Source organism: Hetaerina americana, unplaced genomic scaffold (assembly GCF_022747635.1).
Source record: "Hetaerina americana unplaced genomic scaffold, ioHetAmer1.1.p SCAF_10, whole genome shotgun sequence".
Classification (NCBI taxonomy): Eukaryota; Metazoa; Arthropoda; class Insecta; order Odonata; family Calopterygidae; genus Hetaerina; species Hetaerina americana.
The window spans coordinates 5271232-5298146 of NW_027286070.1; the positions used below are offsets into that span (position 1 = coordinate 5271232).

Genomic DNA, 26915 nt, shown 5'->3' on the forward strand with positions numbered 1-26915 from the left:
GATCTGCGATCATGCGTACACTTAACCGACGGTCTAAATTCAGCACTTCACGCACACGTCAGGATAAAATTGTTACCGATACATGTTATACAAACCTTATACATAGCTAAAATAAAAAATTAATGGAAGCCTTTAGGAGGAAATTTTTCCTCCCTCCCACTAAGATTTCTTAACTCCCATGCACTTTAATGTGCTTGAATAAGTCCTGTTTGGCTCTACTAACTTTTCCTTTAACACCTCTCCTCTGACGGCGCATAGGACATGCGGCCGGGTCCCATGATGGCGCCCACTGAGCCGGCCAAGCGGAGCGGGGTCGTCTTCTGCGGCATTAGCAGGCGGCGCGTGGAGTGTCTGGCGGTTTTCGTCTTCGCCTTGCCCCTCATCATCATTACCTCCAACCTGAGGAGCGACTTTTTCGCCAAGGGCCCCGCCGCCGCGCGTCTCGAAGACGATGCGCGGCCGACGACGCTGGGAGCTGAGGGAGGCAAGACTGCCGCATTCGGGGATTATCCGTCTTCCTCCATGGCCTCCACGGTAATTGCCCGTGTGGGTTCCCTCTGCAGCGGGAGACTTATATCATCGCGCATACACGAATGTAGGCCTGAGAGCAGGATTTGGTACTTAGCCAGAGTTCAAAGTCTCCACGGTCTTTCCACTTCACTAGGTCGCAGACCTTGGAGTGTGGCAGTGAAGTGTCAGCAGCCAATTTCCGACATCGGTGAAATGACCAAGATGAAGCATAGGCTAAAGATAAGAAACGATTTTACTGCGTCAAAAAATGCGAGGAAAAAAAGAAATACGCTTTTATTCATAAACCTAAGCTGGTGACTGTTGATGCTGGGTCATGAGGTCACTTTATTTTAGTATTTTATCTGATTAGCATGGACTCCCCGGCTCCCTGCATATTCCTCTAGAGTTTCACACGATGCAAACAGCTATTTCTAGAGCATGTAGCTTGGGATGTGAACATAAGTGAAATGTTAACATTATGGGTTACTCCATCTTGGATTCAAGGCATTCCATTTGCTGAAAGTATCTTTCTCCTAATGAGAACAATTTTCTGACCAACAATGATCTTTCATTTCAAAGTGGAATGGCCAACATATGGCAGAAGAGTAGAATTGCATGGAAGAAATCAGTCCAAGAAAATTTTCTTCCCTTTTAAAACTGTACATGAATCAGAAATCCAACCAAAAAAGTGATCATAGTGATATAATTTCAAATGCATATTCGTTCTTCAGTTAACCATTAGGTAGTCACATAGTATTGATCATTTTTATAGCACAATGGAATTGCTAATATGTGTTTCTATAGGCTTTAAATATATGAATAGTTTAAAGCAGCAGAATGAATTTTAAAATATTAAATTAAATGAAGTAGATAATGTGGCCTTATATCTGGCTTGTATCATAGATTTCATTGAATTCCTAAGGTTAGCGGATAAAGAGGTAATTGGAACACATTCATTCCACTTCATTAATGAAACTATGTAGAAATGACATAAATCAACATGTGAAGAATTTTAATTTTTCCTCCAGCCAGAATTATGATCAACACTTTTGCATTAAAAATGTTGCTGTAGAAGAACCCTCCATATGTCACTCCCTTTGATTTTTTTAACATTTTCCTTCAGATTCTCAATTGGGGACTTGACAAAAGCACTGTCAGAGATGCCATTTTATATACATTAAGAGGTCACGTCTACAATTTTACATGGGATTCGAGCCATCAGATATTCATGTAGGGCTACAAAAATCAGGATTTCAATCTCTGCTCTACAAATTCTTATTTTGGGCAGGTTTTGCCATTATGCAGATAGCTTGTTACTTTGAGAGGATGCGCTCCATTTCCATCTTCACCATTATCATCAATCATTGTTCCCATCAACCATGATTAAGTAATAGCAAGGAATCAATGAAAGCTAAGATGCATGTATTATTCCTTTGTAAGTGATCATATTCATACGCTTGCACTTTGCTGGCAAAAAAATAATCTCACTAATATTTAGCAAAAGAAGAAAGTCTCTCACTAAAATATAATAATCAATTAATGCTTCATTGTCAAAAATCATCCACTCTCTTCTCCAGATATGGCTTCCCAATGATATGATATCAGAGTTATTACTGGAAGAACAAAGACAAATAGTTGCTGAAGAAATGGCTGATTATATTTTCCCCACTGGTAAATACAACACATCTGCCAGGTAAGACATTAATGCTTCCATGGGTCAGCTTTCCTCATAGTCAGTGTTTGATTGACCAGGTTTAATATGTGAGGCATGGCAAAGGATATTTCTCAAACTCCAAAATCATCCAAAAAAAAACTGAAAGCCAATTGAAACAATAATGTTTCACTATGAGATTCATATGAAAAGTATAGTTATTTATTTTTCTCAATTGGAGCATTCATGTTTGTTTTCAAGTACATACCAGCCTGTGAAGTCAACATCTTACTGTTTCCCGTTGAATTTTATATTTACATGCTCAGAAAAAAATTATCTAATAAATAATAAAGAATACATTACATAGACGATTATAGAATTGGAAAAATTTTTATGTAATTTTTCCTAGGGAAGCTTCTGTGTTGGATATCTGACAACCGTTCTGAGTTTTTAATCAAGCCATAATTTTGCATCTACATATGCCTCCCTCCACTGAAAACTCACTTTATTCATCGCAGTTTTATTCGAATCAAAGAATAATTCATATAGGTTATGATGATGATTACTATTTACATGCACAGGCTCTATTCCAATTTTTTGGAGTAAATTTTTATACACAAGGCGTTGACTGAAGTTATATTGGAAAAACAGAAATATGGTTTTTAGATTTTTTCTGTGGCAATACATAGAGATCAATAGCAGAATTACAGTTATCACAAATATTTCAATCTTACAGAGGTATATCCCAGCAAAAAAACCATAGTAATCTACCGGAAATTTAATTTTATAAGTGAGAGAAGATCTCACTTTAGACTAAGGGCTTATTGTGCATGTGGACTTCATGCATGAAAATGTTAGATGGAGCAGTTCTCTTCCCTGTTCCTCCTATGGTTTCTCAAATGGACCTAATATCCAAAGAATCAAACAGCTTGGGTGATGCTGTGGGTGTCCCTGCAATCAGTGACCCAGTGCTGGACCAATTGGACTACCAAGCCACTAAGTTATCAAAATTTTCTGACACTTCATGTTCTGTCATAATTTTTACAATAAAATATTTTCAAAATTTACATTTCTTTCCTTGAACCTGGAAAATTAAAATCTAGCTGTCAGATATTTGAAAAATCAATTAATTAGTTTTATTTCATTTTTAAATCACATCTATAATCCTTGGTTGTTGCTAACTCAAAGAGAAAATAGTGGAGGGATGGAGGATACAGCTTGATTAATTCAATTTTGACAAGGTGAAGAAGAGGACCTTTTTTGTACCATCAGAAATTCATGCTTCTGATCTGCTTTCTGTTTCCCAGTACCCTGAAAGATCTCATTCCTGAGGAAGGAGGGGAGCCATTGAGGAGTGTGGTGATAACAACATGGCGTTCGGGTTCCACTTTCCTGGGTGATATCCTTAACAACCAACCAGGCAATTTCTACCACTATGAGCCCCTGCTGCCCCAGGGTGTATTTCAAGTGGGGGATGAGTCTCCTTTAGCAAACAGCTCGTTATCCTCTTTGCGTGAGCTGCTTCATTGCAACTACACAAACATGGGTATGTCCACTGCATACTTCGCCCTTAATCCCCATCCTACTTGAAGATTGATCCATGAATTCTGAAAAACGAAGGCACAACAAAATGGCAGCTCTGGATCTTGTAGTTAAATGTCTTTCCTTGTATTCAATGTGTCTTTTAACCACCAATGAGGAAACTGTGAAGTTAAAGAGAAAATGTGCTCATGGCAGAGGCAATTTCCATCATTGTCTACACTAAAATGTAGCATGCCCAACCAAGCATTTTGTAGTTGTTTGCCTTGCTTGATTGTTTTAGTTGTCTCACTCATCTGAGGTGGACTATTTGCTTGTCTAGATGAATAGCAATGCCATAAAAAAATGTGCTGTATTGCAGGTTTTGGGGGATATGACTGCCTTGTCAAAGGAGCAGCATAAAATCCATTTTCTCTTATTCTTGAGTGAGGGAGCATGGTAAATATATTACTTGCTTTAGATAGGCTGTCCATTTTTCATCTGATTAGCTATTTAATCCTTTTTTCAGCTGTACACTTCCATTCACCATATTTAGCACTTCTCCTATATCTCTTATTTTCCTTTCACTTAAATTCTGTGATGCATCAAATTTGAAGCTCTTTTTCCTTATGATGGGCTTTCGATCTTTTTTTCTTCATTGTCACAAGTAAGCACATGTGGATTAACATTTTTTTTAGCTATTAGTCAGTTTTGATTCCAATTGAAGTAAGTATGTGCTTTGTTTTTGCCATTTTTACAGATATCAATTAATACATTTAAATTAATTCAAAGAATAATCAAATAAAATCCTACATAATCTATGTATCTAAGAGCATTTTGTTGTACATGATTGAATGTGAGATTGTGCTGCTAAGCAAGTAATTCTTTTTCTCAAGTATTCATGTCATGTCTGGAATACTGTGGTAGATAGTGTGTGTTTTTGCATTTTGTTTCCAATGTGACAAAGCAGTTAAAATCTACTCTATAATCTGCTATTTTGTTCTTCCAAATTTAGAAGCCTACCTGACATATGACCGTTATTACTACTGGCATCTGAGTCACAACAGCAGACTCTGGAAAGCCTGTAAATCCCATGGGCTATGCTGGGACCCCTCATTCTTAGCACACTTCTGCAAACTCTTTCCATTTCAAAGTATGAAAGTGGTGAGATTGAAACTTAATCTCGCTTCTAGACTTTTGGAGGATGACAGGTACTTTTATATTCCTTTTTCGGTTGAAAATCTGGTTGAAATACTGTGCATGTTTGAATTATGTGAAACCATTGAGTAACCAGCTATTGAGTTCTCATGCAATGATTTCCATGAGAAGCCTATAAAAGTAGAAAAAATTACTAAAGATTTCTGAATACATATTGATGCTTGCTTGTCCTGAAAATATTTTTTTTTCTTTTTCTAATGAGCCCCTTTTTCTGTTAACATCCACACAATAGTTAAATCAAAAGATTCTTTAAAGGATGTATGGTGAAAAAATCCTCCCACATATTTATTACTTAGAAATCGCAGATACACTTTTAAATGATTAAATGCATAATTCATGAAAACTATTAAAAAAATAGCAACAGGAAATAGCGGTATTCTACTTTTAATATTGCATAGAAATGGATCAAAGTACATGACAAAAATGACAGTAAACAGTACCATGATGTTTTTGTATTTTATTATGTTTAATTTATGTTGCTTTGTTTAATATTGCATTATTATAATTTTCATATGAGAATTTTATTGAGATCTACTAGTATATTGTTTACTGGTGTAAAGTATTGATTCATAGTCATGAATTATGTTGTCATATTTGGCCTTTATAATATGCACACACATTGAATTGTTTGGCACTTCTGTGAAGCTATGGTTGCCATTTTCTCCGAGTTAAGCTTATAAACAACAAACCCTCAAAAGGAAAATAATCATCACGATTGCCACCAATCTCTTTGATGGCTTAAACACATCAATTGTTTGCATATTTTATTAGGAATTTACTTCACATCTTTTAATTTATTTTTTAATATTTCCTCACCTTTCAACTTTTCCTGAGTATCATATCTTGGGTTTCCTCAGGGCATTTATCGCTCATTATGTTGATTAAATGATTTTTTTTTCAAAAGAGCCTCGGGTTTCAAATTCATGTTCAGGCATTAATTATTATCTTTTTTTCCCAAATGTATCAGTGTTTCAGATTGTTTCAAGGCAATTTTTGTTGGCATTGAAGCCACTTTTTGGTCTTTCCTGTGGTACATCTTCAGGTTCAAAATATATGAGGGTAGTCTGAAATGTTTCTGACCTAACAAACTTTTCTTCAAATTTATTTTTCAATACAGTGTCCTTTTCAGTTTATATGCTTTTTCCAGCGATGCTCTAAGCTTCTTAACTCTTCCAAAGAGTAGTTGAAGTCTTTCTATCCAAAAAAGCATTAACATATGTGGTAGCCTACTCTTCCGATGAAAATTTCTTTCTTCCGAGTGAAACTTTAAGGTAGGAAAACAGGGAAAAGTCACTGGGGGTCACCTATGATAATTAATCAATGAATTCAAAGAGTAATTCATGAATTTAGCCATGGTGACCACCAAGTTGTGGACAGGTGTATTAACCTGATGTAAAAGCACTTCCCTCTTCTTCCAATGCAGTTGTTATTTGGCTATTTCTGCCTTCAGTTTGTCAAGTAATTGTGCGTATGTATCTCCAGTTATATTTTTACTTTTATTAAGATAATTGATGGACACAATGCTGTGAATATCCCAGAAAAAAGTCGCCATCACCTTCTTGGCTGATGGAACCATCTTTGCCTTTTTTGGAGCAGGTAAAACCTTTGCAGCCACTATTTCGACTGCTCTTTTGTCAAAGGAGTGCAGTGGTTGATCCAAGATTCAGCTTTAGTTATGAATTGATACAAATGATTTGACTCAATGAGCCAAGCTGGTAGGGCTCCGTTTAAATTGAGCTGCCATAAATTTTAATTTCAATTTCATGGTCATAAATGATTCTGCGGAGTCCCTACACACAGCATCCAACTTACCTTTGATTTCTGTAGGCATATTGTCTTTTAAAAGCATATATTTAATGACAGCTTGATACTTAATTCTTTCCATTTTCACAGAAACCATCACAGTAAATTACTCTAAAAATTCTCCAGCAACAACTGAAGGTCCAAAATGGCTAAAACTTTGGTGAGCACATTTCAACACAGGCACAAACACATTCCCAAACCTTTGTTAAAGATGTTGCCATCTTCATTATGAGGTGGAAAACATTTCAGAGAACCCTTGTATGTTTCCTTTATGCAAATAAAATTAAATATTTTATTCAAAATGTGTTCAATTAGCTAACAATTTTGCAGATTTTATTTATTGTGATTGTCATTTCAAGATGATCTTTCAAAGAAACTAAGTTCCTTCCCAACCAAATGTTTCACCATTCCAGACATTTCATGATTAGAAAATCTAGAGTGATGAACCCTCTCTCCCAATCCAGAGTATGAGTAAAAATTTACAGAAGAGATTCAGGTGCGATGCGGTGGAATTATTCCACATTGATACTAACAGAGAAAAACTCTTGCAATTTTCCACAGCGGAATACCGCTGTCTTTATGAGTACAAATTGGTTACAGCTCATGGTGATGAAAGCATGCTGACACTAAATTGTCCTTTTTTGCATCAGTGCTGACAAATTTCTGGCATTCAATAATGCTCACATATCAGCAATACCCATATGATCTGTTTATTTTAAAATTAGTAATGAGGATAGCTATTTGCAATGCTTTGGCACTAAAAAACTTAGAATGATTCAGAATTTGGAAGCTCTGTTCTTTTCCACCAGACAACTCCGACTGGCTGCCCCATGCATTGGGTGACCATTTACCTTGATTGGAGAGCGTGGCGCATGTGCTTCTATCTTCCCCATTCAAACACTTCCTCATCTTTGCAGCCTGAATATGCGTATAGTATTTCTGGTGAGAGACCCAAGGGGGACACTGCAGAGTAGGCGCCTTCAGGATTGGTGCCTTCCTTATCCAGATTGCTCAGACACCCAGCGCCATTGTTCAAACCTAGTAGATGACTATCGGGCAGCAGTTGAACTCGTGAAAGTATACCCGCACAAATTTCGGTAGGTTGTTGCCTTAAGTATCCTTAAAAATAGATCAATACATATCTACGTGATGTAGGGGAGGAACTTATGTCACCTGTAAGCAATCAAACTTACATGTAACTCTCCCCTTCCTGTCCACAAACTGTTTATCCCCAAAACAATCATCAGCCCGCCTCTCCATCCTTTTACATACTGAATTTCCCTAGCACAAACCGCTTTTGCAACCTGTGAAATCAAGCCATTTTTTCTATAGTCCTCCTGTGCGATTGCTTTACCCTTAATTGGTATGGGATCCAACAAATATTCAGCCAAATTCACCCTTAATAAATGCTACAAATTAAGCAATAAAGACTTCTTCTCATGTTTTCCTAAACCCTTCAGCAATTCTGTCAGAATATCAGTTTCATCTTAATGGATTTCAATTTCTTAAATTTCCTTTTTGCCTCAGAATGAATTAAGCCTGGAATTCAACTATCTCCATCATATCTTCTTTCTATGACTGTAGTTACTATGTATTTTAACCATATAGACCCTCCATGTATACTTTACATCTCACTTGAATCTTTGTAGGTTCAATGAGTTCTATCTTCAATATTTTGAGTGGACTCGTCCTTCTTTATAGTTCTTTCACCTTCTATTTAGTACTTCAATTTCTCCCTTCTGTTGTGAACATTTCTCCTTATCCTCACACTGCATTCACTGTTGTCCTTCTTTTGACTTATTAGTTTCCCTCCTCAGATTATAAAAGGAAATGCAAAAATATAAACAGAATTAAGCAGAAGGAAGTACTAGGAGATGAATAATAAACTATCTTTGTAATCATTTTGTCAGTAATTCATGATTTTCTTTACCAATTAACTGATCCTGTAGTTTCTTTTGGACTTTTGATATTCCATTCTTTATATGTTTTCATATTATGCTAGTATACCCATAAAATTATTTTCACTCATAATTTTTTCTTTTACTTCCTGGGCCTATTTCTTTTCATCTTGGTTCATGGTACTGACATTCTTCTACATTCTATTTCTCCACACATTTTCCTTGTTTCATCCTCTTCAGCATGATTTTTGACTTTGATGGTATTGAATTATAATTTGAATTTTTATTCACCCCTGGGAAACTATGGGAAATTAATTATGTTAGTCATAAAAATTTGTTTCTATTTATAATATAGTCCAATTCTTATTTCTCCAAATCCCTGGCAATTTTCCACCAACAAATTATTCTGGGTCTATTATGAATTTTTATCATGGCTGAAGGAAAATAGTATTAATTTTTTTATTGTGACTATATTCAACATTTTAAGGAGATTCTGGCATTTCCTATACTGCACATAAGACTCTTAGGTGTTGATTGAGGAATACGTCTTGGTATGATTGGCTAATACATCACCACTCTTTCCATGTGTATCCAAAATCACTATTATTCCAAAAAATCTCCCACATTCCTTAGATAAGCCAGTAGGTGTTAGTAAAATAATTTTCTCTGATTAAACTCATACAACTGGGAACGTGGTCAAGTTGTCAATAGATGCATCATAGTGCATTTTATCAGATATCCTAGCCCCTGTATTACCTTCTGTGGGCACAGTATTTGATAATGAATGTTCTTCGACAGGGTGGTTCGGTATGAGGATCTGTCTCTCAACCCTTTCGAGGTGACAACAGACCTCTTTGAGTTTCTTGGCTTGGCCCAGGGTGTAGGTGACAAGCCAGGAGGAACAGCAGAGGGCAGCAAGGAGCCACGGCTCTACTCATCCATTGTTAACTTCTTGGAAACTCACACCAAAGCAGATGAGGTAACTTAACTCAGTCAGCATCACTCTTGAAAAGATAATCATTGTGCATACATCCTGTACACTAAGAAATGTCACAACTATGGACCTCCATACTTCATCCCAAGGACGAATCTGGAGGACCCAGACTTTGAAAATCGATTTCTAAGAACAATATTCACTGCCAAGCAAGAAATGAATGAATTCAGATTAGGACTAAGAGAATAAGGATAATCATTGATACAAAAGAGTTTTAAAACAGTTTTATGCTCCAAAAATTAATAATTTTACATTGAATTAAAAATGAATTTTTTTGAGGAAAATTAATGGATAAAACAAAAAAATATTTTAATTAACAAATGTCAGTTAGTTTGATTCACATTACTTGAGTTGGAAATGCAATTAATTTTACATTACTTGAGTCTCTTTCGTAGTGTGGTTCTTGAATAAAAAACTTCTGCATTTGTCATGTGTTTAAGTACATTTTTTGTATCCCCAAGAGCTGAGTTTGCCTCTACCTCTCTTTATTTTTTCACCTCTAGTTTCTTCAGGTTTCTGTCTTACTGTAGAAACTTTCCTGTCAGTCAGATGAATGCTCTGAATAATTGTTTTCTGGTAATTTTTCCCTAGTGTCTTCATTACTCCTGTCTCGTCTGTCAAGGTTTTCTTTGATAAATGCTATTTCTAAGGAAGGATCTCAGGTTTTCCCGGCATATGGTATTCAAGAAGTTCTCTAAGGTTTCCAAAAACAGTTTTCCGAGCTAACACAAATTTGCCTTGGAAAAATTATTATATTTCATTCAAATAATTAAGTCATTATATGCTGCTATATGAAGGATGTTGAAAAATCATTAGGACCATCATCTTACTGGTCTGGCGCAGGAATTCCCATGAATGACCTCACCTGAAATATCATCTCCAATTTTTTAAATATTGTGCAACAAATTTATTAAAGGCTTGAAACTAGTTTCCTTACCCGAAATATTATGCCCATGGTATATGGATGGCAACAGTATAACACACTTCTACGGTTTCGGCACACATATATGAAACTAAGGTGAGGTCTTCAGCAAACAAGAGCATATAAGAATTCAATTCTCTGCCACAAGTTGAAGTCAATGATGGGGCAGGTTTATCCTATTCTTTCTAACAGTTCCAACCATTTTTATTTTCTTTATCAAAAGTTCATCTCATGGAAGCAAGTTGGTAAAGTAATTATCAGTGTTGACACTAAGGCCACTTCCATACCAAAACTCATACAGTCCCGTCACTACCCACTGTGACTGTTGCTTTTCCACCACATTGCCAACCTATCCAAGGTAATCGTAAAAATTACAACACTAAAAATTTTCTGCTTAGCATAATACCCGAAGTTTGATTCCATACTTCTTGGGTTTGTGTGGCATATATGGAGACTCTTAAAGGACACCACCCATGGAATGATAAAAGCTGCTCGTCAATGGTCCCAAATACTCATGCATTATAGTCTTTTCAACAATTGTTTTGGCAAAAATTGATAACTTCTTGAAAGGTAGCCAATTTATCTTCTCGACCAAGTGTATTTGGGATGATGGTATTGTTGAACCACATACAACTAATAATAGCATGCAGCTATCCTTTGACTTGCCGGTTATATATAAGGGTCTTGTAAAAGCATTATTTTTCTTCCATAAATATTGGACATCTTCACTGGATTCTATAAATCGCAATATGAATGATAAAATGACAATGATCACTAATACCTCAATACTGTCACATCAGTATCAAATCACACCTTTTGATGATCCATAAGTAGTTGGTTGGTGAAATGTGTTGTTGCTCATACAGGGTCCGAACAATAAGTATTGGGATTGGTTCCAAAACTCAAAATTTATTGCAGTAATCATTACAATAACTTAATAATCTTCAAAATACATTCCTCCAGCATCGATACCCTTAGTTCGGTGCGTCTGCCACTCATCAAAAGCCCACTGGAAGTCGTTTTTCATAATATTGTGGAGAGCCTTTGTCGTCGCCGCTTGAACTACCTCGATGTAGTCGAACCATTATGTTTTGAGCTCCTTTTGAGCTATCCTTTGAGGTAATAACATTATCAAGAAAATCTTCAACTTCCTGGACGCAGTCCAAAATTTCCACCTGCAACAGTTTTTGTTCCTCGCTCAAGACTTTCAGCACCAGCATCGTGCACACGTTCCTCACGCAAGATCCTCTGTTACAATGGTGTGGACGGTTCTGACTGAAAGGTCGGTCTCCTCACTGATAAGGGTGATGGTTAAACGCCCGTCAGAGGCCAAAACTTTTTTCACTTTGGCCACCTGAGCATCGGTTGGAGTGGTCGTCGGGCGTCCAACGCGGTGCTCGTCTTAGAGGAGCTCCTTGCCTTCCTTAAACATTTTGTGCCACTCAAAAACTCAGGTGCAGCTTAAGGCATCATCCCCATAAGCCTGTTTAATCAGATCAAGGGTCTACGATGCAGATTTCCTGAGTTTAACACAGAAATTCACAGCATAGCATTGTTTGACCGTGCACTCCATGCTGGTGTGACGACACCACAAACAATCACACGTCACAAAAATCCACCTCCTGTCTCAACGTATGCCCGGAGGCGACTGAACTAAAGTGCGCCTGAGTGGTGGGGGACCCCTCTACCGAGCTGACTGGTCGGACCCCCATCTAACTCTCTGTTGAAGCTACAGGGAACCAGTCACGATACTTATTGTATTATTACAGACAAAATTTTCGGATCTAGTTCTTGCAAGTTATGAAAAAATGTACCTCCGCAGCCTTCCTAACAATCTTCCTTGTAGTCCACAATCACATTTTCATCCCTTAATTATGTCTAAGATCACATCTAAGTTGGATCATATCAAAGTTGAATTTGTACCCACTTTAATTTCAACATTGTCTTTTCCTAAATTGCCTTCGTTCCTATTACTTGCAAAGACCTCACAGGAGCTTAAATTCCTAGATGGATAATTCTGTGTAAATTTCTCTTTGACTTAACAAATTTCTAGGTCCCATTTCAGAATAATTGAGGCCACAACAGTGAAAAATAATATACCACAAAGATTTTGCAGGAAAACAACAATGTGCATGGTGAAGACAGAACAAGAAAACTGATAATTAAGGCCTGTGGAATTTGTGAAAACTAAAATGTATTGCAGAGATATGAGCAATCTGAATTTGTCTGTACTTGGAATAGCTTCATCATAACAGCCATAAAAGTTACATGATGTCCAGTACAGAGCTGGGTCCCTGAAGACCCCCAGTCAGCTCTTAAGTCCGAGATTCCAAAAAATTAAAAGTAAGATATGGCAATTTGCTTTAGATTTTTAACTCCAAATATGATTCTCTTGGAATATGTGAAATATCCATTACCACAAAAACAAATGAAAGAATTATTTTTGAAAATGTATTTCTCAGGAGACCCAAGACCCATACTCTGTACGTTAAGCCAATCAATGTAGGGTGTGATCATTAAACCAGTGAAAATGAAATGAGCCACTTGCAAGTTCCGTGTTTGCAATTTGTCTCAGCCAATTTCTAGTGTTATAACATGAAATAAAATGTGGCAAATTTCAGTTGAAAACCTTGATTTAAAGACTAGACATTTCATCACGTATCATAATTATAACATGCATTTGAGTAGCGTTTCAATACAAGCCACGTATGTATTTATATGACATAAAGGAAAGTAATTTATCTGCCATCTATGACTCCTCCTCCTATCCTTCCCATTCCCTAGTCAAGATACAACAGGGTACCCTCTCAGTGGCGGATGAATAATTTGCTAATAACACTCCCTATCCCTACCATGTACTTATAGTATCTGTTTGGTCCACCAACTTATCCCCCTATAAATATAAGCAAGCAATTCTTGCGAAAAGATAAAAATTCATTTCATAAAGAATCATAATCCAGCAAGGCTTAGCGTTTGAATTGGCACAATTTTTTGCAGGATGGAACATCGAGTCCCCACAAAAATTCCAAATTGAATGCATTTCGATGGAGGGAAACATTGAAAGTTGGAGAGATAGCTACTATCCAGTCATCCTGTAAAGAAGCCATGCTCCTGTGGGGATACAAGGAGCTGATCATTGAGAGAAATTCTAGTCTAGATATGGGGGACTCTTTTATGGGACAGTCTGATTTAGACAATTTCAATCCACTGATGAAGTTGGTCCTGAAGTGAGAACAAAGTATCACTGTTTCTTCATCATACTCAAGGTGAAGTAGATTGGGCATGCAATGAACGAAAATTTTAATTTAGACTGCTGAGCTTGCTAGCTTAGACTTGATTGACAATGTAACAGCATACTTTGCAGTATAAGAGGAGGAGGACCTCAGATAGCACTTGGAAGTGTTAGGTGGATTCTAGAAGGTCCTTAAGGGTACACGAGCAAGCTTCTTTGATGGCACTTAGGGTCCCATGGTGGTATCCTTAGAGGGAGAACTTCACTTTTGGGAATAGGAAATAGTACGCTGAGGCCAAGTCTGGACCGTAAGGGGGTTGGGGAATTGTCATAATGACCTATTTCATCTGGTAGTCAGTTACCTTGGAGAATCAAGCGCTCAAGACCTTCAGGATGAGTTTATTGCAGATCTTGCATATTGCCAAATTTTCAGTGGTAATGGTATGCACTGTCATATTATCAATGTAATAAGAGAGAATAATAAAGTAATATCAATACGATCTGCGATCATGCACACACTTAACTGATGGTCTGAATTCAACACTTCATGCACACAATGCAAGTTGCTGTCAGTTCTTGATGTCGACGGCCGTCCAGCATGGGGCTCATCCTCAACGCTCTCTTGGGCTCCTTTGAGGAGCTTGTGCAACTTACACCTGCAGTTTGTGATATGCGAATCATTTCCAGCCTTTCCACATCCAATTTCATCAGTCCCACACAAAATTTGAGGGCATACTGCTCTTCAGTGGTTCGCTGCACTTTGCGCTTGCACTGAGTCATTCAACAGGGGTACGCTAAAAATATGACCTCGCCTGAACGAATGTTCGCAGGTGATTGGAGCATGTCGAAGGTCAGACCCCCCCCACCACTGAACTTGTGCGGTGCAAGCACAATGCAACATACAGTCACCTAAGGATATAATTCCTCCCAAAACTTTCTACCCATACCATGTAGTGAAGATACCAACTTTTAATAAAATCTGGGGCTTGAAAAGAAAAATATAAACAATAACTCAAAACTTCGAAGACATTTTGTGTTCTTGAGATTTATATGAATTTTATAGGATGGAGTATATAAGAAACTCCAAATGTCTTCTTCCTAATAAATGGCCTTTTGGAATTCACTCTAGCTCCCTAGAAGGAGCTGGAATGGAATAAGTTACTGACATGTGGAAAAAAATTTGAGGGGAATCAACGGCCCTAGGTCTCTCAAGACAAGAGGGAATGACAGCTCTCTTTCCCTCCACCCCTATTTACTTTCCCCTACTGAGTGTGAGGTTGGCTTGTCAGACATCGACACACTTTGCGCACAACTGGTTAGGCTCCGCGAAACCTGAAATTTGAACCAATTCCACACCCTCCTAATTTTCACGATTTTTTTCCTCAACTCAAGAGACATCTCAAGGATAATCATTACACCTCTGATGATGAGGTAAAGGCAGCTGTCAAGTCCTCGGTTCAAGAAAAGTCAGAAGATTTTTTCCGTACCGGAATAAAAAGCTTGTTACACGCGGGGAGAAATATATTAGCCTTAACGGTGAATATGTTGAAAAATAAATATACTACCTTGATCAAAAAGTTCCCGGAATAACCACCGTGTGGCGCTCCCATCGTTCCGATTTGAGTTATGTTTTTTTTGTTAAATTGGTACATCTGTTGTTGATATTCCCTTTAAATCTTAGTGTCATAACTTGACATTTGCAAAAGTTACGTAGCCAAGAGTACATCTATCTCTGTGTGTGTTGGCGATTTTTTACAATTGCAGAAATGGATTTAAATTTGCAACAACGAACTTGTATTAAATTTTGCGTAAAAAACGGATTTAGTGGCGCACGGACGTTGGAAATGTTGGAAAAGTGTTTCGGCGGCAACGATTCTCTAAAAAAAACGGTCGTTTACCAGTGGCACGAGCGGTTCAGAAGTGGTCGTGAGTCAATCGAAGATGATGAACACAGTGGCAGACCATCGACATCGAAAGTCGGTGAAAAAATTGATAAAGTAAAAGAAATGTTGGTCAATAACCGCAAATTAACCATCAGAGAAATAGCGGAGGACTTGAACATTGCCTATGGATCCGCCCAAGACATTGTGGTTAATGATTTGGGTTTCCGTCGTGTAGCAGCAAAGTTGGTGCCAAAAGACCTCAATTTCATGCAAAAAAGAGACCGTGTTGACGTCGCAAAAGACATGATTTGCGAGGCTGAATCCGATCCCACATTCATCAAAAGGATCATTACTGGAGACGAGACATGGGTTTATGAGTACGACACGCAATCCAGACATCAGGCAAGTGAATGGCGTTCACCAAATGAGCCGAGACCAAAAAACCACGTCGTTTTCAGTCAAAAAAGAAGGCAATGCTGACGGTTTTCATGGATTACAACGGTGTAGTGCATCATGAATTTTTGCCAGAAGGCCAGACAGTAAACAAAGAGTATTATTTGGGCGTTATGAGACGTTTGCGTGAAGCAATTCGCCGAAAGAGACCAGAAATGTGGGCAGAAAACTCGTGGATTTTGCACCATGATAACGCACCGTCCCACAGTGCTATCATTATTCGTAATTTTTTGACGAAAAATGCAACAAATACCATCCAACAGCCACCGAATTCACCTGATTTGGCTCCCTGTGACTTCTTTCTGTTCAATCGAGTTAAAAAACCATTACGGGGAACGCGTTTTAGCAGCCGAGAGGAAGTAATGGAAAAATCGCAGGAAGCACTGATGGACATACCGAAAACCGAATATAAAAAATGTTTCGAGGATTGGATCAAGCGCTGGCATAAGTGTGTTGCAGTCGATGGGGATTACTTTGAAGGGGACAATGTAGATTTAGATGAATAAACTTGTATTTTTAATTTTCTGAATAAATTCCGGGAAATTTTTGATCAAGGTAGTATGATTTTGAAACTTAAGAATTGTGCGTTAATGTACTATTTGCGTGATCTTGCTATTTGTTTTTGTTCGCTCTCTACATGCATGTGTGCATTACTTTCCAGCCTACTCTTATAATTTAAAAATTAAAGATGTTTATGTTTAATGAAATTAAGAATACAAAGTAACTTTCCACTGTCCTTTATTAGCGTAGCGTAGTGGAAAGTTACTTTGTATTCTTAATTTCATTAAAATGAATTTCCACAAGGTTGAGCCAGGAACAGTTGAATATGTTTATGTTTAATAATATAAAAAAAAGTTAAGGAAAACTTTGTTTTGGAAAAGCCAACAGTATCAGGCTTAACTTTGTGGAATTCTTTCATGGTGAGGGTGAAAGAAAGAGAAAAAAACAACTTTGCACTTCCACACACTTTTAATATAACACGACCATGGTTTTGATGCTGCACATCACCATCATGTACAATACAACAAAATTTTTTTTCAACTTATATAGCCAGGAGCCGGGTAGGGGAAGTTAGGGAGAGGGGCTTCAGTCCAGTAATTTTGAGGTGGTCAACGATATCCTTTACCTCTCGCGTTCCCCTCCCCTTAAATTCTTGAATACTTTCCCACACCATCCCCTCCCCCACCAAGGCAGTGACAGTCACCGACCCTCCGTTAATGAGGGTCAACCGTTGCAAACAACACCTCCCTTTGTACCGTCTGCATCCAATAGTTCTCCCTCACCTTCCCTTCACCCACCAATGATTGCTACAGTACCACCCCTCTCCTTAACTTCCCCTACCAGGCTCCTGGCTATATAAGTTGAAAAAAAATTTTGTTGTATTGTACCTGATGATGATATGCGCAGCATCGAAACCATGGTCGTGTTATATTAAAAGTGTGTGGAAGTGCAAAGTTGTTTTTTTCTCTTTCTTTCACCCGCACCATGAAAGAATTCCACAAAGTTAAGCCTGATACTGCTGGCTTTTCCAAAACAAAGTTTTCACTAACTTTTTTTTATATTATTAAACATAAACATATTCAATTGTTCCTGGCTCAACCTTGTGGAAATTCATTTTAATGAAATTAAGAATACAAAGTAACTTTCCACTGTCCTTTGCAGTGCAAAATTGTTTTTTCTCTTTCTTTCACCCTCACTTTGTTTTGGAACCTATTTTTTGCAAAATGCAGAACCTAATCATTTAGACGAGATGTAGTTTCCGAGGTTTTTAAGGGATGAATATTAAGAATGGAAAAAATAAAATTAACAGACCAAGTGAAGTTCTTAGCATGATATGGAGATTGCATTCTGGGAAAAATTTCAGGAGGTCAAAAGAAACAGGGTGCAGAGCATTTTGGTCGGCGTCTGAATGTTGGAGACAGTGATAGGATAAGAGAACATAAGAAGATTGAGGTAGGGGGAGGAAAGGAAGGGAAGTAACATGCATTCGGGATTGGGAAAGGGTCAATTGTAGTAGAGGGAGGGAGGTTATGTCACGCTGGGCAAGGTTTAAACATTCAAAGGCCGTCAGTCTTGTCTGTCCATCTACATCCACCTTAAAGTGGCTACCACTGTAATGAGAATAAACTTACCATAAGAGACACCTACTACTTAATCACTTTTATTTTCCTAAGGGAGTTTATTTTTCACGTCATGAAATCCATTATAAAAAATTTGAACAATAAATATTACTGAATTCACATAGCAAACACACTAACAACTGTTTCTTTAACACAAATATCATTAATAATTTAGAGCTATATACAGATATGCACTTAAATTTGTACAATGCATATCAAGAAATTTTATCTTAAAAGTGGTGTAAATTTATAAATCCAGCTACAAAGCAGCCAAGACAAGTGTCACACCCAAGGACAGAGCCAGGACAATGTATCCAGTCATGTAGAGATCTTTAATCTTGAAGCCAAGTCCATAATCCCATGCCTGAAACCAGAAGGTACTTCGTTTTAAAGGCAACGGTGATAGCTTTGAATGACAATACTAGGCATATTCAAAAAGTAAGAGCCAATTGGTAATAAAAAATATTTAATCATTAGAAAAAGAAGTTAGCCACCAGGGAACTGAGCCAAGTTGGACAACAGCAGTCCTGAGTTCCTCACTGTCTTCAAACGGTTGTTTCAAGAGCAAGAAGATAAACAGTCACTCAGTGCAAGGTCAGAATTGTAAGTTCGGATCCAAAATTGCTCATCAACTCCAGATTCTTTGCTCTTTATGTTTGGTGGTAAACATTTTCAGTACTCACCCTGCATAGACTTGTAATATCTGGGCTTAGCCACAATTATGGCATAAATAGCAGTATGTCCAAACAAGAGGAAATTCTTCCATTTTCATGGACACTGTCACATGCATTCACAAACACGCAAGTGACTATTGAATTGAAACATCTTCAGTGGCTTCGGAAACGATCACTAGATGATGCTTCATGCATACAACTTTATTCTGACCTGCCAATATTCAAATATAAGAAAACGTCCCTTCCTTTCTGTATATGCCTCAGATGTTCCAAACATATAAATATAGATCACACAATAGATCACACAATAGAGCACTCAAATGTGTGATTTTTCACAAAACACCGAAATACATTCACACAGCCACTCCCAAAAGTACACTGATCTCCTCCACTTTGTCTCCTATCTCTTCCCCCTCCAATGCTGCCCTCTCACCAGTCCCTCCTCCTCTCGTCATCCCATCCCATTCTCTAACCCCTTGCCCCTCCCACAATCTCCCTCCCATGCAATCTCTCCTTATTCTATGGGACAAAGTTTCGAGTCACATAATGTACCAATTGCATAATGTAAAGTCTCATTGGCAATAGTGCAGGACCCTAAAAAATCGTAATTTTTGGGCTTTGAACATATTAATTTTGATTCTAATTTTTAACCTGAGAATTAATTTTTCAAAAAATGTAGGATTAAGGAAAACTAACATTTTAAAATATTACTCTAATTAATCCATTTCTTTTCATCTTTGCAAAACACATTAAATTATAATTTTTCAATGAAATGCCAAAATACATCCCTACATTGCATCAAAACCTGCAGAAGAATCAACCTTGGTCCACAGCGGCACAAAATAATTTTTTTGTACATGCATGTAAATATTACATTGCCAACCCTGACGACAAAATGGAGGATGCAGCCAACTCTAGTTGATGATAACTCTCTTTAGCTAGCTAATAAATATTTTAAGCTAACTAATTCTACACACACTTTAGAAATTAAATCAATGACAAACTTACCAAATGGCGTATTCCATTACAGTAATGATACGCCAGTGGAAACGCGATTCCAACTTTACAAATATATAAAAATGCTGAGTTGAGGTGACAGCTAGCCAGCCAATCAACATAATGGGGTATATTATTGGGCAGTAGCAGCGTTCCTAAAAAGAAAACAAAATGTTTTTTAAGTCAACATGACTCAGTCACACTATAAGCTGAGCAGAAGATGGCACTTGTGTCACTACAGTGGTTCTCAACTGATGTCTTATGGGGTCTTTGTCATGGCTTAAGTGAACACCGAGACAAAGTGTAAAGGTGAGATTAAGAGGCTTAAGCATAAGAGATTGTCTCAAAACCCATTGCCATAAATCTATGGTTTTTAGTTTTTTTAAGCATAACTCATGTTATTGATGAGTGCTATGAATGTTAATGTTCTATGGGCCCCTATTTTTTCTGACAAACTACCAACTCTTGGGATGTATGCAGAATTATCTACATTGCTGGATAAAGGGGCAAATGATACATGGAGAGTATTATGGGTTGTTATTGCACCAGATGAGCAAAGAGATAGAGAAAAAACATCCTCATTTGGCATAGAAAAAACTTTTTCTACATCAAAACAATGCACAGGTGCACACCTGCACAGTTTCAATGGTAGAAATTAAGAAACTAGATTGAAGGTTGACGTAAGTTGACCAAGTTAAAGGAACACCAAAGACACCTACGGCTGGGGCAGTTGGAGAAATCAGTCATCGCCAAACACAGCATCGGGATGGATCACTCCATTAACTTCAACGGGACAAAGTTACTTGCCCATGCCAGTGGTTACTGTGACCAAATAATCAAAGATTTGATTGAAATAAGAATGGCATGACGTAATTTCAACAGGGACTCCGGGTATTCCATCAGCAATGCATGGCAACCAGTGCTAATGAGGGTTGGAAAAGAATGGAACAGACCACAATGTCCCAGCGACCAATCAGGAGGCTACTCCTCTATGGACCAATCACAAGTCACCTGACCCAATAGCTCAAGTATATAAGACAGCTGAATGCAGAGTGGCAGTCATCTTCCCAGAGGACAATGCACAAGTCGAGCATCCAAACGTCAGCCAATACTGAACCCCTGACCTGGTGGATAACCTGAGAAAACTTCATCAAGCAAATATGCTGGGAGAGCACCAGATCTCACTTCAAGTAGCTGAAGTCCAAATTAATACAAAACCCAACGTATTCACCAGATCTCGCCAGCAGGGATTTTTTTCATTCCAAACTTGAAAATATGGCTCAGGGGAAAACGATTTACGGCAAACGAGGAGGTAATCATCCACCTTATCTTCTCTAGTGACAAAAAATCATGAGCCTATCATGGAACAGCAATAAAGTAAATGAAATTCTGCTTGGAGAAGTCTGTGAAAGCTCCATTTGATCAAGGGCTAGTGGAAAGTATAGCATAATATCAGATATTCATTCATTTCCCTCCTGATTTTTAAATCTTTAAATGATCTTAAACAGTACGTTCTTAAACAGAATAAAATCACATTATGTAATAATGGATAGAAAATATCTAGTCTGTAGATCTGGATAATTTAATGACTAAGTAACTTTGAGAAATTTGCTTGTGCAGCAATATATTTGTGATAAAAATTGAATTTATACATTTTAGCTGTATAGTATGCTAAAGGAAAACTATTTATCATTGCAGCATTTCCATACAACACACCCCGATTTTTCTGGTCAGAAATTAAGAAAAATACTTGGATCGGACAGACAAGTTCAAACTATTCTGATTTTTACACTTATTCATCAATTTATTTCAACATTTATTCATCATTGTATCCTGGAAACTCATCATCTCAGGGCCAAAATACCTTTCAGCTGTCTAGTTTCCATGCACTGAAGCAGAAGTCAAGTTTTAACACAATACTTCAGACAATCTTTTCTTTTAAGATCCCATGAGAATATTATAATTTTAACTTTTTATGTGTTATGCTTAGTTTCTGTTATTATTTTGATATTATCAACATTTGTATTAAAAGCAACCATTTTCTATGCCTATAAAAACCCTCTTACTAATTATGGTTGACTGCCTGTAGACTAATGCTTACCAGGAGAGATATGCATGAATGCATGCATATATGCATGCATATATGCAAATGCATGAATTTAATAGCAAAGAGGCAACATCCCCGTTAGCCAAACGCGTATGAAGTTTCACGGCAGCACCAAATGTGAGAGGTAACTAAATTTGCTACAGTGTATACATTTACCATTTATGAGGGAATTTTTCAGGAAGCACTTTCAACAAACTATTAAAACTGTTTCGCAGTTATAATTGTGTACCCGGCCCATAAGATGCAGCTTGATATTAGAGCACATTTTGGAGTAAAAAAAATTGCATCTCATGGGACAAGAAATATGGTAATTATAAAATCACATTCAACATACATAAATTAAGTAAATTTCATTATAAAGTTTTTTTTAACTAGTAACTTGAAAAAATTATAATTAGGAATTTTCTAGGTTTAACTTGAAAGAGCGGAAAACAAAATTGCCTAATTAGAAAATTCAGGGAAAGACAGTCAGCTCACTCTAAAATTTGGTGTGCATATGGAAACATCCTGAGATGATTTTTGCGAGTGCAAAAAGAATAATCAGGATAGAGTAGGGGACCACAGTCATCATGCACTATCAAAGAACTCTACCATCAGACAAAATACACTCCATATGAAGAAAACGTAAAGCAAATTTAAAGTTTTGGTGAGAAATTAATGCCCTACCTGTAGTGATTCTCATCAATTTGTTTACATACACTAAGAATAAATATAGTAAAAAGTCTACCCAAAACACTCGCATCTCTCTTTATGTTTCTGGCCAGGAAATGTGTGGAGAACCACAGTCAATTTCAAGAGGATCGAGCTGCTCTGTAATTTATCAAAATGAGGATGAACTTGCTCACATACCTATACCAATTCCATATGCCATTGTGGACAAAATTATTCCAGTGGTCCGATGAGTTAATGACAGCAGAGACGTTAACTGAGGCTTGTAGATAGTCAAATGCGGGGACATAGGTCTACCTATTCTTTCATTCCTCTCGATAAAGGTCTCATCTGTTTTCTTAATATCCTTGGCTGCAGTCACTTTCATTGTTACTAAATTTGATCTGGAATTGAACATCATCAAACATTATAGAAGTTGAATGACCAATAGGAAAATTATAAAGAATGTAAATCTAAGAGAGTAGTAGATTTGGCATCTCACGATGGTACATCAAAGAATAAATACCAAACGAATCGTTATAAGAACACAATGTTTCACAAATTCATAATTATATATTTGAAAGTAGTTCCTTGCATTCCGAATGCATATGTCAAAATGGATGTCATTTATAGACAGATTTATTCCAAACAAATTTCTAGAGTTCAGTATTGAAATTAAATAAATATATCTGGAAAAATATAATGGACATCAACTATGCAAAATTATTAATTAAATTGCATTGATAAAATATGAATTGTATAGTTCGACATAGTTCTTAAAGGGAAATTTTTGTAAAACCAACATCGCCACTACTTTTTCACTCAACAGTTTTTCTTGCATTAAAAGAACAATAAGAGCATTTAACATTCTCCTACCCTCAAATTTATGGCTTTTAATACACAAACTGAGGACCACCAATTTAAACAAACTGTTGCCATATTGAAAATATAGCCTAGAAGAGTGGCAAAGTGAAGGTATCTATGTAGTTACACTGTGAAGAATTAATGGTAACGTATTTCATGTAAATTCATTAACTGAGCTCATCACTTTCCCTTTAAACACAAGCAAAAAATGAGGGCATAAGTTCCAATTTAATAAAGTACCTCCCTGCCTGATGCTGGAGGTTACTTACATTACTTTTTTGCATTTGCTTTCTTAGTAGGGCCTCTGTTTTCCTGATTTATATAAATGATTCTGACTCAAAAACAATGGCAAACATGAAATTATTTGACCAAAATAGTTTTTTGACAATGTTGGACAGTCATTCAGATGTATATTGAATGAGGAAAAATGCAAACAAAAAACAGGTTATTCAATTTTTAGAAAGAGAAAAGATAAGTTAAATACCAAAATAGGATTTCTTGTCTTCAGTGTAACTTCATGGAATTTGCATTACATATTGACTTTGTAAATGTGGTTTTGGAGAAGGATAGAGAGATCGAAATGGACTAATGGATATTCAAGATGTTCTAAATACTATATAGTTTGGTAAAATTTATCCACAACTCACAGTATCTCTTTCAGGGATGCCTTTGCACATGCTCCAAATTTTTCAAGACACAAAAAGAGAACTCATAATTCTTGAAGGAAAATCTACTTGCTCACCCTTATTTTATATACTATAAGGAGCTTTTATATACATAAATATATGCATAGTCCAGAAATGAGCGTTGACCTACCATGGACTATCTTAATTATACTATATAGATCGCAGCAACCCTTGCATATTTTAATTATTTTACATGTATCTACATACAATAATATTTCTTTTACTTCAATCAATAATCATGTCTGACAGGATAAATAAATATTAATAATATGTAACTTTGATTTGAAATTTCAGTGCAAAACTTGCAAGGTTGCACATTTGAGTCCCTCAATTTTGAGCCAAGAGCTTTTGCCAATAAAGCTCATGAGGCATCCTTCTATACAGTGAATTTCTAGAGGCATAAAAGGAACATGATGGTATGATGAATTACTGTACATCAAATGTAATAAATAATCAGTGTTATGAACATCACACATTATAGTCCATGAGGCTACAGCCAATGTGCACACAAAAACATGATTTATTCAAGAACAGTGGGAAATGTAGCTAAGTACTCTATTGGAGTCATTTGCTGAAGGGTGGAAATCATCCTCGAGCAAAATTCCTACTTGGATCCCAGGCAAGCAGAGTGATTTTTACACTGCGAGCTATCTATTTTTGGGCGCACATCACCGATGTCTCAGTTAAAGTAACTTTAATCGACAACTCTTACAGGTCTTTGATTTGATGAATGCTTATAATCTTGTAAATATTACTCAATAAATATACTTACTGGGTACAATAAATACTTCGGCAGATGGATTGCATTGGATTCATCCTAGGGCTTAACATCCTGTAAAAATTTATTCATTTTAATTTAAATAATGAAATAAAATCAATTCTTACAAAAATAAAATTTTTTAATTAGTATGTCTTTTTAATTATAAATTTTTTAACATTTTTTTCGGGAAGTGGAAGTTAAGGCGTGTTCATTATCATCACACAATTTCTGAATGGCTAACTCAACTGCAGCAGTAAACTAACAAAGAGGATAACAATTGAAAGAAATGGGGCACAGAATGTTGGGATCGTTTTGAGAACAGGAGAGTAGGAGGTTTCACTCAAGAATCAATAGATGAGAAAGATTGGTTTAAGTGAGATTGATAGCACATACCAAGGCGTCAATGAAAAACTGAATGCTAATAAATAGGTTTTGGACAGTATTCCATTGAGACCGCAATCGAGGATTTTCAATGGAAAGAATTAACTACGAGACTACTTTGTCAACTAATCAGTGTCGGATCTTTTGAGTATCCATAAAAAATATTAGTGTCCTAGTTACCCTAACAATACAGTATTATTATAACACTACTAAATACCCGAATCTATAAACCCATTCTATTTCAAAAGAAATTAACACTTTACTTTTTTTTTACTTATTACCCTACCACTCAGAAAAGTTGTTAAGTATTGAAACCCTATAAATAAAACAAACAATGCCATAGCCTTCTAGGAACAAAATCTTTACACCTCATGTCATTATTTGCATAACTACACTTCATCATTCTTCAGATCCACATTTGCCTCCTACTGCCATTAACGCCGTCTAAAATGCCCAATTCTTTCAGTCCTCTTTCAAAATCATAATAAATTCTACCTTATAACAGCTTTCAACAAAACATTCCCAATCAATCGCTTTCGGATCCACACACTTTTCCTGCACTCAAATTCCCAACGTTCACTGTTAACCATTTATTCGTTCAGCATTCCTTTTCGCCTATTATAAGTGTGAACAAATATGAACTCAGAAAAGTGAGGAATTGGTTAGTTGTACGCTATCTTTATTTTTTCAAAGATTAATACAACATGAAATGCCATAATGCTGCATATGTTAGGAAAACTCATCATCCGACTATGTACTTCGACATAGTAACTGGCAAAATACTCTGGGCATTACTTGGGCCAACATCAACTATATAAAATCAAAGTCTTGACATTTAACAAACTATTGTTATAATTCCAATACATAAACGTATTTACCTTATCGTTAAAAAAGCCATGACTTTACGAATACTACGACTCTTCTTCCCCAAAGAACTAGGGCAACAGACAAACTTCCCCTACAGGCTCAAAATAGCTGACGACACCTGGTGAGAACAGAAAGAACTGCAGACCCTGAAAGCTTGAGCATCGAATTTAAAAATACACTTCGTAAGCACTATGAGAAAAAGGTGGAATTTCAAGTAGAGTTTGTGTATGTACAATTGTTGTTGTGTTAGTTCCTCATTTTTATCACTTCCCAGTCAGAGCTGCTATATAAACTGTTTAAAAAATTATATCGGGCACGTATGTCTAATTAAAATAAATGATTTAATTTAGACACCTGGTCTCCAGAAGGATTGAATAATATCTAGTCATTATATATTCAGTAGTGCTAGGCCAACCTTACCAGAATACTTCTGATGAAGAGCGCATTATTCTCATCACTATAATAATATTATTATCATTGATGAACCTTCTGCCTAACCAGGTGTTCGGGCTCAATCTCACCAGTGGAATGGATGGGTGAGTATATGACTTCTTGGAGTCGTGTTTATGGTAACAAATGGCATTACTCGCACATTAGATTCTTGTGCAAGGAGTAACTATATTGTCCTTCTTTCATGTTAGAAGCAGTGATCCGAAATTCCACATCGTACCAGAAATGTTACCTCCATATGGCAACCTCAAATATGAATAGGCAAAAAATTCTTCTGAAA

General features: G+C 36.7%; 2 protein-coding genes across 2 annotated transcripts; one reads left to right on the top strand and one right to left on the bottom strand.

Moving 5' to 3' along the window:
* The first annotated feature begins 279 nt into the window (after window positions 1-279).
* On the top strand, window positions 280-13745 carry LOC139700192 (carbohydrate sulfotransferase 5-like). Its single transcript, XM_071598777.1, has 7 exons — window positions 280-534; window positions 2088-2203; window positions 3469-3707; window positions 4695-4890; window positions 7618-7797; window positions 9397-9577; window positions 13512-13745. Exons 1-7 carry the CDS (start codon window positions 280-282, stop codon window positions 13743-13745), a joined length of 1401 nt encoding a protein of 466 aa, XP_071454878.1.
* Window positions 13746-18227: 4482 nt separating this feature from the next.
* Window positions 18228-26303, bottom strand: LOC139697979 (succinate dehydrogenase cytochrome b556 subunit-like). Its single transcript, XM_071596835.1, has 5 exons — window positions 26197-26303; window positions 24950-25009; window positions 22829-23031; window positions 19885-20027; window positions 18228-18566 (listed from the first exon to the last, which is right to left on the bottom strand). The coding sequence occupies exons 1-5, from the start codon at window positions 26214-26216 to the stop codon at window positions 18462-18464; spliced, it is 531 nt and encodes a 176-aa protein (XP_071452936.1). The 5' UTR covers window positions 26217-26303; the 3' UTR covers window positions 18228-18461.
* Window positions 26304-26915: the final 612 nt, after the last annotated feature.